The sequence below is a fragment of the Oncorhynchus mykiss genome, chromosome 17 (assembly GCF_013265735.2).
Source record: "Oncorhynchus mykiss isolate Arlee chromosome 17, USDA_OmykA_1.1, whole genome shotgun sequence".
Lineage (NCBI taxonomy): Eukaryota > Metazoa > Chordata > Actinopteri > Salmoniformes > Salmonidae > Oncorhynchus > Oncorhynchus mykiss.
In genome coordinates, this window is record NC_048581.1 from 69,841,821 (window position 1) to 69,855,877 (window position 14,057).

Consider the following 14,057-nt stretch of genomic DNA (forward strand, 5'->3'; position numbering starts at 1 on the left):
TTTGGCCGGTAGGGATATCCTTGTCTCATCGCGCATAGCAGCTACTCTTCCTGAGGTCAAGCAAAATTAAGGCAGTTTATACAATTTTAAAACATTACAATACATTCACAGATTTCACAACACACTGTGAGCCCTCAGGCCCCTACTCCACAACTACCACATACAGTGCCTTGCGAAAGTATTCGGCCCCCTTGAACTTTGCGACCTTTTGCCACATTTCAGGCTTCAAACATAAAGATATAAAACTGTATTTTTTTGTGAAGAATCAACAACAAGTGGGACACAATCATGAAGTGGAACGACATTTATTGGATATTTCAAACTTTTTTAACAAATCAAAAACTGAAAAATTGGGCGTGCAAAATTATCGAGGTCGCAAAGTTCAAGGGGGCCGAATACTTTCGCAAGGCACTGTATCTACAGTACTAAATCCATGTGTATGTATAGTGTGTGTGTGTGCCAATGTTTGTGTTGCTTCACAGTCCCCGCTGTTCCATAAGGTGTTTTCTTATCTGTTTTTTAAATCTAATTTTACTGCTTGCGTCAGTTACTTTATGTGGAATAGAGTTCCATGTAGTCATGGCTCTATGTAGTCCTGTGGCACTCCCATAGTCTGTTCTGTACTTGTGGACTGTGAAGAGACCTCTTGTGGCATGTCTTGTGGGGTATGCATGGGTGTCCGAGCTGTGTGCCAGTAGTTTAGACAGACAGCTCGGTGCAGTCAACATGTCAATACCTCTCATAAATAAAAGTAGTGATGAAGTCAATCTCTCTTCCACTTGACTACTGTTCAAGAGAGAGGAGAGATTGACATGAATTAATATTAGCTCTCTGTGTACATCCAAGAGCCAGCCATGCTGCCCTGTTCTGAGCCAATTGCAATTTTCCAAAGTCCTTTTTTGTGGCACGTGACCACACGATTGAACAGTAGTCAAGGTGTGACAAAACTTGGGCCTGTAGGACCTGCCTTGTTGATAGTGTTGTTAAGAAGGCAGAGCATCACTTTATTATAGACAGACTTCTATCCCATCTTAGCTACTACTGCATCAATTTGTCTTGATCATGACCGTTTACAATCTAGTGTTACTCCAAGCAGTTTAGTAATTTCAACTTGCTCAATTTCCACATTTTTTATTACAATATTTAGTTTGTTTAGGGTTTAGTGAGTGTTTTGTTCCAAATACAATACTTTAAGTTTTAGAAATATTTAGGACTAACTTATTCCTTGCCACCCACTCTGAAACTAACTGCAGCTCTTTGTTGAGTGTTGCAGTCATTTCAGTCGCTGTAGTAGCTGACGTGTATAGTGTTAAGTCATCCACATACATAGAATCTCTGGCTTTACTCAAAGTCAGTGGCATGTCGTTAGTAAAAATTGAAAAAGCAAGGGGCCTAAACAGCTGCCCTGGGGAATTCCTGATTCTAACTGGATTATATTTGATAGGCTTCCATTAAAGAACACCCTCTGTGTTCTGTTATTCAAGTAACTCTTTATCCACATTATAGCAGGGTGTGTAAAGCCATAACACATACGTTTTTCCAGCAGCAGACTTTGATCAATAATGTCAAAAGCTGCACTGAAGTCTAACAAGACAGCCCCCCCACAATAATTGTATCATCAATTTCTCTCAGCCAATCATCAGTCATTTGTGTAAGTGCTGTGCTTGTTGAGTGTCCTTTCCTATAAGCATGCTGAAATTCTTTTGTCAATTTGTTTACTGTAAAATAGCATTATATCTGGTCAAACACCATTTTTTCAGGAAGTTTACTAAGGGTTGAGAACACGCTGATTGGTCGGCTATTTGTGCCAGTAAAGGGCTCTTTACTTTTTTGGGGTAGCGGAATGACTTTAGTTTCCCTCCAGGCCTCCACACTCTCTAGTACGCTTAAATTGAAGATGTGGCAAATCATAGATCTCATTTAAGAAGCTATCCCTTTTTCCTTTCTTCTCTGCCCCCAAATGTTCAGATATGCTGGTAAAGTTATCAGGTTGTCAGCTAGCTAGCTAATGAGGTAACAAACATGACTGAACAAGGTGTAAAACAAATGATTAACTACCCATGAATAGTTTTAGAACGGCCCACGACATGGTTTATGATTGTAAAATGCAGCCCCCCCCCATCCACGACAGGAAGAAGGAAACATTGCACTGGTAATATGGGTCAGATCTTTTGAACTGTTTGGGATAGAAACAATACGTTTTCGCTGCATAAATGGTGCAAGCAAGATGCTAATGAATCTGTGTTCGGGTAGCAGCGGGATAGACGTTTTACATTTACATTATAGCGAAGCCTTATCATTACAACAATTAATACACACATGAAACAAATTATTTGCATTTATTAATATTCTTTGCACAAGTGCTCCCAAATTAAAACTGCAGGTCATAGCAAAATATTTTGTTGTATATATGCCACTTTAGAGACTTGTCTACACCTCATGGCAAAATAATTTTTTAGGGCCCCCAAAAGGTTAGGGCCAGCTCTGACTGCATGTGTTGTTATGGATGTGGGTACACAGACCCGCTAGCCACTGAGACCCCTCATGATCAGTTCAGATTTTTTTAGTGGCCCGCACTCCTATCAAACTTGCACATCCCTGCTTTAGAGTGAGATCCTACTTTGTGAGGAACCGTACTAACATTCATTGCGGGTGTGTTGAAATGTATTAAACACCTACTGCATTGTTAAGCAGTTGCAGTCAGCCATCAGTGGCAGTAACAAATGGCCTACTGTGCCATTCTAGGGTCACCTGAAGCCCTAATTAACCCAGAACCATGAGGCAGTGATCTGTTTTGAAGTTGGCTAGGTCTTCGGTCAAGCCCTTAGGTTATCTCATCAGCATGCCCCCTCCCCAATACACATCATCACAAACAGTGAGAGTGCTGCCAGTACACACTGCAAATGACTGATAGGAATATATCCATTTAGCAAAAACAGGACCTCTGCAACTGTCAATCAAATAATGGGAATCAACCTCTCTGGTTCATCTGGCTCTTTAATAAACAATGACTGTGCCATCAAACCAGCACACAATCCGGCTTCACTGGTTTTACTGTTAATATTTCTGTTTAAGCACATTCTCTTTTGTTTTCATACAGCAATGTATATATCATAGCCCTTCTCTGTGAACACACACAGCAACAAACATGTTCCAAACAGAGCCGTCCACGTGATGAATAACTATAATCACCCCTACATTTTCCACAAGATGAAAATAAACTAAATTCCATCATTCTAATACAAAGATTTGTCTGCTGTCTTTGTGAGACTCCAGGCACAGAGTTTATAAAAGTGCATTTGCCTCCATAGACTGCCTCTCTCTTATTCAATCAAAGAGTCATTTTTTATTGCCAGTGCGAGAGCACATGATTGCAATAATCCAGTTGATAAATGGAGGTGGGGCAGCTCTGTAGCCAGTGTGCTTGGTGCACCAGATAATATTTTTCTCATAAAGGGACCAGGCAGGCCTCTAATTCAGATTTACTGCATGTTCAAAATTACTGGATAAAATATGTAGATTATTTCAGTGGGTTAAGGAACAGTGATAGAACAACTTCTCTTTATTACTGCCTTTGGTTCATGGCTGAGAGGTTATCTGTTGCGTTTCCCAGTGATGGCACTCACTGCAAATGAGAGAATATTTGATGCAGGCGATTTCATGATAATCCAAAAGCCAACCTTCCCTTAGGTTTGAATCTAATTGAAGATAGCAAAAAATACATTGCTATTTGACCTTGTTTGTATTGACAGACAAAAACAATTTAATCTCAAACAATCACTGGATGAAAAATTGTTTTTGTGAAAAACGGATGGCAAAGCTTTGTTTCTCTGGGGGGTAGTGTGACCGCCATCTTCTCTCCACACACTAGTCGGGTTTTGGGGGCATTCTCTAGATCAGATCAAATCTGGCTGCAAAATGGCCTGACTGCAGGACTTTGCATTCATTTATTATTCATGCAGAGTATTTTAAAGTTGATTTAGAAACTGGTCAGGCTAAAAGACAGTTGGCCCAGGAGCACATTTGAAACCCTGACGTGTCCTGTTAAAAAAAACACCCAAAACAGCAAAACTCAGGCCCCTTGTGCCCAAGAACAGACATCTCATGTCATTGTTATTCAAATCAGAGAAAGAGAACAGGGCAAGTAAGAAAGGCCATCCTTTAAGCAGAAGGTAGAGTAGGTTATGTGGAAAGTTGTTGGTGAGGTGATGCTGTGTGTTCAGCAGTCCCATTAGCAGATAGACTGGTGTAGGGTTGGGCTGGGGAGGACAGATGTTTCTAGCGTGCAGCGTGAAGCTAATGAGCATGAAGAAGACAAGGCAGGGGTAAAAACAACATTAACGGCGCCAACAACAACAAGAAACAATGGAAAACAACAGCCTCCAGAACCATTTATTACAGATGTAGAATCATAATTTGAGCCAGTTTGCTACAAAAGGAAATTAATCCTGCAGCAACAGGAATTGTGAATTATTATGTTGGTTATAATTCATGGACATATTTTTAGGGGTTGCAACATTTTTCATAAGGGAAAATCAAGTCTGAGATTTCAAAGTATAAATTACAAGCTTCAGAAGCATTTTTAAACCTGAAATACAGTAATTATCCTGCAACAGGGAATTCTAGTTCTCTATTTAGCTTTCTAAAGGTAATTACTTGAATTTAAAGTAAGCGTTGATTGTGAGCGGAAATTACAAAAGAAAACAGTATTTTAGAAGTAGTGATAAAGGAGGCTCTCTTATTGGCTGTTGGCCTTCTGAGTCATAGAGAAGATGCGGTTTCTGTCCGAGTTGGATTACAACAAAACAGAGTGGTTTGGACAAGTTTTAAGGTTAATTGATATGTCAGGGCAATAACATGGATGGTGTATAATTTTTGTTGTTGTTGTTATTTAACTAGGCAAGCCAATTAAGAACAAATTCTTATTTTCAATAACGGCCTAGGAACAGTGGGTTAGGGGCAGAACAACAGATTTTTACCTTGTCAGCTCAGGAATTCAATCTTGCAACCTTCCGGTTACGAGTCCAACGCTCTAACCACTAGGCTACCTGCCACCCCAGATACTCAGTCAATATGAGTCCCTCCATTCAATCAGACATGGAGGAAGGCGTGGGCTTACCTACTGTTGAAGAGTGTCCGAGCGGTTATGAAAGCTAACCTTTACTATTAAAAGGCACACCAAATACGCTATGACAGAGGGACCCCCCCCTTCCACCCTCCTAAAGGCACCCCACCTGAGAGGGGCCACTAAGCGCCTGTCTGACATTTCTCAGGTTCACATGAAATTAACATTATCCACCACAAAACTCCCTATTTAGATAAGAAATCCTACGAGCCGTAATGCCTCATTGAGCCTATATATGATGTGATAAGAATATAAAGAGAAATAACAAACCTCAATGACCTGCTTGTTCCACACATGCCTAGACAGCCCATACAGAATACTAAACAGATAAATCAAAACCACTGCTGGCCTCTTAAAGTAAATAACAGCATACATTTATATGTTTGATGCTGTCTTTCCTCCTCTGCGAGAAGAATGAAAAGGCTTTCGACTTTAAATGCGCTTCTTAGGTGATTAAACATTTCAATGGAGGAGGCATTATCTGGGGGACCGGGTGCCATTTGAAGAGGATGTAGCACTTATTCAAAGACCTCTTCAAATAAGTACCTTTGTTCTCAGGCAAATTCTTTGGATGCCCATTCAAATCTTTAGCGTGCAGAAGCCGCCAGAGCAGGTTGGGAATGTGCTGTGGTTCCGATGATGATTACGTCTGAGGATTCGTGACTTTTTCACATCTCAGTGGCACTTTATTTCACGGTAGAGAAATGGCCTGGTATTTACCTTGCATGTCACTACTTCACAGGAGAGGCATTTGAACTTAGAATTGTTTTATTTGACCAACAACAAAAAAAATGCATATAAAATATATTTTGATTAGTTTAACACTTTTTTGGTTACTACATAATTCCATATGTGTTATTTAATTGTTTTGATGTCTTCACTATTATTCTACAATGTATAAAACCCTAGAATGAGTAGGTTTTTCCAAACTTTTGACTGGTACTGTATATGTCTAGACAATAGCTAGATGTGACTGTGGGTGATTTTAGCATTTCTTTCACATGACCCATCAATTTAGACAAGTGTGTCTGGTAAAGGTGTGTCGCCATGGCCATACTCGTATTCGTAATCGTATCCGTAAATTGACAGTTGACAGTCGATTGGATGACACTCTTGATCGGAAAAACGGAAGTGTTTTAGTAGCCTAAATAGGGGTTGGCAAAATACCTCCCTGCATGTTCTCGCTGAACAAAACTGCAGATTAGAAGCAGAGCGCGGAGGGGTGTGTGTGTGTCTGTCTGTGTCCTCAATATTGCAGCGGGTAGTCAAGTTTGCAGTCACTCAGTCAGAATGCGCATTAGTTTCATATTTTTCCCTACCCTTGCCTCACTTGTTAAATATTATGCATATTGATAGCAAACGTCCTCGCCTTGTGATTTATCATAGTAGCAGGCAGCAGAAATCTAAATGAACAGAACGAAAACATGCGAGGAAAGAGGAAAAGTGATCGGATGAAATTATGAAGCGAGTGGCCAGAGAAATATGGTTTCACTCTATCCAATCAGAGCAAAAGGATCAACGTACCCTTTTCTTTACGGACAGGCAAACTAGCCAGTTGAGTTATTTAGACCATGCACGTGACTGACTCAAACACAGTACAGTATGGTTTAGAAACTCTGACTGACACATGAGAAACATGCGTGCTGACACCTGAAAAAAAAACTTTCCTCTTATCACAGATATTTAAAAAAAAAAATACTCTGAACATAATCGTATCCAGAAAATTGCCCATATCCATAACGATACTCGTTTTGTCCGACCACTAGGCTTTAAGTGTTTGTTTAGCATCATCTAAGAATTATTAAATATTTATAAAATATTTTTATCTAGACACTTTCTATTTTCGATATTGCCACTATTCAAACACAAGTAACCATTTCACAGTGCTGTTTACAACTGTATCCTGTGCATGTGACAAATACAATTTTATTTTATTTGATGTAGTGTGTGATTACAAGGGACGGTAATGTGAAGAACATCATGACCTGCAGATTAGGATATCAAATCAAATCAAAGTTTATTTGTCACGTGCACCAAATACAACAGGTGTAGTAGACCTTACAGTGAAATGCTTACTTACAGGCTCTAACCAATGGTATATGTGTGTGTGTGTGTGTGTGTGTGTGTGTGTGTGTGTGTGTGTGTGTGTGTGTGTGTGTGTGTAGGTAGGTAGGTAAGTAAAGAGTAGCAAGGCTATATACAGACACCTGTTAGGCAGGCTTATTGAGGTAGTATGTACATGTAGGTATCGTTAAAGTGACAATGTATGTATGATGAACAGAAAGTAGCAGAAGCGTAAAAAGAGGGGTTGGCGGGTGGTTGGTGGGACACAATGCAGATAGCCCGGTTAGCCAATGTGTGGGAGCACTGGTTGGTAGGGCCAATTTAAGTAGTATGCACATGAATGTATAGTTAAAGTGATGATGCATATAAGATAAACAGAGAGTAAAAGAGGGTTTGGGGGGACACACAATGCAAATAGTCCGGGTAACCATTTGGCTTGGGAGTAAAAACTGTTGAGAAGCCTTTTGGTCCTAGACTTGGCACTCCGGTACCGCTTGCCATGCGGTAGTAGAGAGAACAGTCTATGACTGGGGTGGCTGGAGTCTTTGACAATTTTTAGGGCCACCCTCTGACACCGCCTGATATAGAGGTTCTGGATGGCAGGCAGCTTTGCCCCAGTAATGTACAGCCCCGTTGATGAGAATGGGGATGTGCTCGGTGCTCCTTTTCCTGTATTCCACAATCATCTCCTTAGTCTTGGTTACGTTGAGGGATAGGTTGTTATTCTGGCACCACCCGGCCAGGTCTCTGACCTCCTCCCTATAGGCTGTCTCGTCTTTGTCGGTGATCAGGCCTACCACTGTTGTGTCGTCAGCAAACTTAATGATGGTGTTGGAGTCATGCCTGGCCATGCAGTCGTGGGTGAACTGGGAGTACAGGAGGGGACTGAGCACGCAACCCTGGGGAGCTCCAGTGTTGAGGATCAGTGTGGCAGATGTGTTGCACCTACCCTCACCCCTTGGGGGCGGCCTGTCAGGAAGTCCAGGATCCAGTTGCAGAGGGAGGTGTTTAGTCCCAGGTTCCTTAGCTTGGTGATGAGCTTTGAGGGTAGTATGGTGTTGAAAGCTGAGCTGTAGTCAATGAACAGCATTCTCACATAGGTGTTCCTTTTGTCCAGGTGGGACAGGGCAGTGTGGAGTGCAATAGAGATTGCATCATCTGTGGATCTGTTTGGGCGGTATGCAAATTGGAGTGGGTCTAGGGTTTCTGGGATAATGGTGTTGATGTGAGCCATTACCAGCCTTTCAAAGCACTTCATGGCTACGGACATGAGTGCTACGGGTCTGTAGTCATTTGGGCAGGTTGCCTTTGTGTTCTTGGGCACAGGGACTATGGTGGTCTGCTTGAAGCATGTTGGTATTACAGACTCAATCAGGGACATGTTGAAAATGTAAGTGAAGACACCTGCCAGTTGGTCAGCACATGCCCGGAGCACACATCCTGGTAATCCGTCTGGCCCCGCAGCCTTGTGTATGTTGACCTGTTTAAAGGTCTTACTCACGTCGGCTATGGAGAGCGTGATCACACAGTCGTCTGGAACAGCTGATGCTGTCATGCATGCCTCAGTGTTGCTTGCCTCGAAGCGAGCATAGAAGTTATTTAGCTCGTCTGGTAGGCTTGTGTCTCTGGGCAGCTCGCGGCTGTGCTTCCCTTTGTAGTCTGTAATAGTTTGCAAGCCCTGCCACATCCGACGAGCGTCGGAGCCGGTGTAGTATGATTCAATCTTCTTAGCCCTGTATTGACACCTAGCCTGTTTGATGGTTCGTCGCAGGGCATAGCGGGATTTCTTGTAAGCTTCCGGGTTAGAGTCCCGCACCTTGAATGTGGAAGCTCTACCCTTTAGCTCAGTGCGAATATTGCCTGTAATCCATGGCTTCTGGTTGGGGTATGAACGTACAGTCACTGTGGGGACAACGTCCTCAATGCACTTATTGATAAAGCCAGTGACTGATGTGGTGTATTCCTCAATGTCATCGGAAGAATCCTGGAACATGTTCCAGTCTGTGATAGCAAAACAGTCCTGTAGTTTAGCATCTGCTTCATCTGACCATATTTTTATAGACCGAGTCACTGGTGCTTCCTGCTTTTGCTTGTAAGCAGGAATCAGGAGGATAGAGTTGTGGTCGGATTTACCAAATGGAGGGCGAGGGAGAGCTTTGTACGCGTCTCTGTGTGGAGTACAGGTGATCTAGAATTGTTTTCCCCCTGGTTGCACATTTAACATGTTGATAGAAATTTGGTAGAACTGATTTAAGTTTCCCTGCATTAAAGTCTGGTAATCAAATGGTAATTACACTATAAATGATCTAACACAATGCACTAATGTGTTACGAAATATACTGGAAATATTTAATACAAAATACCACAAATTCACAAGGCTGAGACTAATTCAAATGATTTGTAAATGTTCTTTCTAATAGTACCATAACCATTGTTTCAAATAATGCAATTTCAAAGTATATAAAATAAATGAAAGGGGGTGCAAATGATGGTGGTAGTAGGTATGGAATTTCAAATCAATGCACATAAAGCAACTCCTTACACCTTTGTGTATTCTTACACCCTTGTGTTTTTTTTCCCAAATACATAACATGAGCTATATTTAAGTATGTTTCAGTATTCTTTCATATATTCTGCAAATACTGACTTTCATCTCTATGATTAAAACATGTCCACACATCCATTGGCTTAATGTCTTCAGCTCAAATTACACCATTAACATTTCAATATTCCTCCTCAGTTCAGGCCAAAGACTGCTCTCATGGCAACTTCCATAAATGTATAATTAAGCTTGTGTTCTATATGCAATATGAAATGAGTGTGTGGGTTTTGGGAATAACAGTATTATGCACTAAGGTGATACGCATAAAAAGAAGAGGGTAAAAACTTGTTCAAATACAGTTTGTCTCTGAACAAATACACTGTAGACTGTTGCATTGTGCATTCATCGTCTCTAACTTTTAAATGTTTGAGATATGAGGTATAATCATAACAGATTTTTAACCTCAGGACTATGATTGTAACCTTTATCTAACTAGGCAAGTCAGTTAAGAACAAATTCTTATTTACAATGACGGCCTACCAGGAAACAGTGGGTTAACTGCTTTGTTCAGGAGCAGAACAACAGATTTTTACATTGTCAGCTCGGAGATTCGATCCAGCAACCTTTCGGTTACTGGCCCAATGGTCTAACCACTTGGCTATCTGCCGCCCCATTGCCCAACAAGCGAATAAAAACCAAAACAATAATAGTAATAATTCATCTCAAAATGACCAACAACGTAAAAATTTATGCTAAATGGCATATATTATTATATCTCACTACAGACATAAAGAGTAGGAAGAGTGAGGGAAGAAAGTTTTTGTCAGGCAGAGCCAGGCCTAAACTACTGTCAGTGCTGGAGGCAAGGGTGGGATCCCCTGACACCATTCACCCCCTTTAGAGTGGCAGCCCCCATAGCCCCTGAGTCTCAGCGCATGTCATTCCATCTTCCACCAAAAGAATACAGACAACGCATTTTAAAATAGAACTCTGAATAATTTACATATGCCAAGAGTTTGGGACCTGCAAATGAAATACAATTATTATTTAATAGCATATAACTGTTGCAGAGGCCTCATGATAAATTTAAAGGGAGTGCATTATTAAGTCCTCACCTTCACAGTTTGTCCGGCTTCAGGGCCATCCTGGTGGGAACAGAACGAGATCATTAGGAACGGTAGAGAACTCAGAAATGCCTACGTTAATAATTCAACAGGATTTTAATTTCAGATGAATCATGGCGGCACCTCCCCATTGCCACGTGAATCTCAAAGTTTTTAATTTGTTTCTTTTGTCTTCTTTCTGTCCTCCGGCGTTGAGCTGTATTCTCACTTTAGTGTCTCTCCTCTGTCACATGACAGCTGTTTTTGGAAATGTTTTTTTTTGACAAGTTGACTCGTTTAATAGAGTTAATTTAAAGCACAATATAGACTGCATACCTCGAAGGCATTTTCTAATATAGGGATCAGGAATTGAGGACACAAATATCTAAAGCATTAAGAGACCTCAAAGGAACATCTGTATGACAAAAATGTATTTGGTGACAAAGTGTGCATTATGATGTAATATTTATGCAAGTCTATGAAGTAATGAATTTTCACATCTCCTTTCTCAGGTTTGTGTTGTGTGATTTTGTTTGTTGTGTGGCGCTCTATGCAGAGAACAGCAACCCTCCTGCAGAGAGTGTTGCTTGATACAGTGCCTCAGTTTTATGACTCTAACCTCAGAGCTGTCACAACTAATCTCACATCATCACTTCTCTATACCCCTCAAGTCAAAGAAAATGATATCCCCATAAACATTATTCCCTGCTTTTTTCAAACACATGAAATCATTTTTTTGTGTCGGGCAGCCAAGCAAGCTTGGTGACATTTGAACATTAGCATATACTGCATATATCAAAAGTTATGCAGAATGACAAAGCCTGTGAAGTGATAGGCTGCCTGGCTGTCAAATCCTGCCTGGAAGTCCAATGAGAACCTGTTATTGTATTGTTCCAGCAGGTGGGGATATTCTGTTGGCTCTCGGTGCAACTTTCCTCAGTTATGCCTCTTATTCCAATGCAGATCTACAGGCTGAACGAGTGGGAGATTGATGTAGTCCTCTCTAAGCCTCTGTGGTTGTGTTTTACTTTCTTTCACTAACACACTCACTGACTCAGATGGTGACTCACACAATTGTTCACTTGGTCATTCACACATTACTCCTTCTCTCTCTCGCTCTCTCTAACCCACACCATATTATATAGATAGATACATGGCCCACAATAATTAATTATTAAAAATAATTTTGAGCTTGAATAGTAATGAACACTTTCTTCTGTCTGATATGGACCAGAAATGAGCCATGGAAGATACATACGCAAAGGGATGTAGATTTGGAATTGGTATTCATCCCTATGTTGTAATGCTGGATACCGACGGTAGTGTGTACAGTATTACCTGTATGGCGATGGTGAGGGAGGAAGCCTGGAAGTGTTTCTCCACCAGGTCAGCCACTCTCTGGGTAGTGGTGAAGAGGTCAGCCACCTCATCAGGATGCAAGTCTCGGAAACGCTCAACGGGCCGCAGAGGACACACCAACACATCTGAGAGACAGGCTGGTTAAGGAAACCACAGACAGCAAGAGAGGTAAGGGAACAAAGTCAGAGAGATACATTATCAACAACAGAGTGCATAGATACAGTAGCAACACTGATAGACAAGCAAGGATATTTAAAATGGGGAAAGAGAGGCAGAATCCTAAATTGAGACACAAGTGTGTTATTTGAAATATTACATCGTGTTGTTGTTGGCATTGCCTTCTTAAGCTGAGTCAAATAAACTCAATTGAGATGGTTTATATGGGACTTTTGTACAATTTGTTCACCGAGGTAACTTTATATGTTTTTTTCAGTATAGCTAGTCTCCAAATGTTAATGTGAAATAAAACAGAGCTTTACAGAGGTGTGATACTGTCCGTATCTCTGCTTTGTTCCTCTAAAAGGCAGGCAGCATAAAAACGTGTTTTTGTAATTATAAAGCTCTATTTCATCATGTTCTACATTTAAGACCTATACTATTTAAGATCTATACTATGAATACCAAAAATGAAACAACACTTATCATGAGGACACTTATCATCTAGATAGCAATAAAACTATTTTGATTATTTTCAACACCAAAATTATAAACTATCATTGTGTTAGTCATGTCCTTCTGGAAATAACATTGTTCTCATATAGTGAAAAAACACCATAGTTTTTACCAAATATTTTGTTTCATCTAGCCATACAAAGTATACATTGAGACTTGGTTGTGAAAGGTGTTGAAAAACATTTGAGAGCTATATGAAATATAAACAACCAATATTTATACAAACAAACTCAACAAAAAGCTGGCAGAACAATGACATTCTAGACTATTCTGTGCTTCCAACTTTGTGGCAACAGTTTGGGGAAGGTCCTTTTCTGTTACTGCCCCCGTGCACAAAGCGAGGTCCATACAGCAATGTTTTGTCGAGATCGGTGTGGAAGAACTTGACTGGCCTGCACAGAGCCCTGACCTCAACCCCATCGAACCCCATTGGGACGAATTGGAACGCCGACTGCGAGCCAGGCCTAATTGCCCAACATCGGTGCCTGACCTCACTAATGCTCTTGTGGAATGGAAGCAAGTCTCCGCAGCAATGTTCCAACATCTAGTGGAAATCCTTCCCAGAAGAGTGGAGGCTGTTATATCAGCAAAGGGGGGACCAACTCCATATTAATGCCCATGATTTTGGAATGAGATGTTTGACGAGCAGGAGTCCGCATACTTTTGGTCATGTTGTGTATGTACAAGCCATTTACAAACCCATTATAAAGTCCCTATTAAATAGCATAGGCAAGGGGATTGAAAGCAGACTCATTTATTATCAGTATTCTGGCTTTGAAGTAACTAAAATAGAGAAAACTGCCATGTTCATACCTCTTACAACTTAAGTGCATGGGGATGTTTTGTCAGGGACCAAAAATTATCAATTTCAGCTGAGTTATAAAGGTCATGAAACATATTTCACAGAAATTCTCACAATCCACACATCTCAGTGCAATTGCACACTGGAAAGTAATCAAGCTTTGTTACTAAAGCGAGACGTGTTGATGACAGGTGGAAGGACTTTGAGAGAAAATGTCCAAAGGCTGAAGGACATTTTTCCTTCAGACTCGGGTCATTGGATCAATAACAGTGTTCTGACAACACTATCCGGGAAACAGTTCTCTGAGAAACAGGAGCCAACAATTAAGGAGAGATCGAGGGAAAATAAGAACAGGAAAGAAAAAAAATGCACCTTAGATTGATATTTTCA

The 14,057-nt window shown here is 40.9% G+C and overlaps 1 protein-coding gene across 2 annotated transcripts in view; it reads right to left on the reverse strand.

The window, feature by feature from the left end:
- The window catches only part of fhit (fragile histidine triad diadenosine triphosphatase), a 301,102-nt gene that overhangs the window by 47,277 nt on the left and 239,768 nt on the right, over positions 1–14,057 (reverse strand). For both annotated transcript variants that reach the window (XM_021569595.2, XM_021569594.2), the window contains exons 5-6: positions 12,173–12,318; positions 10,847–10,876 (exon numbers count right to left, since the gene is read on the reverse strand). In XM_021569595.2, coding sequence (XP_021425270.1) covers positions 10,847–10,876; positions 12,173–12,318 — 176 coding nt within the window. The remainder of the gene's footprint in view (positions 1–10,846; positions 10,877–12,172; positions 12,319–14,057) is intronic.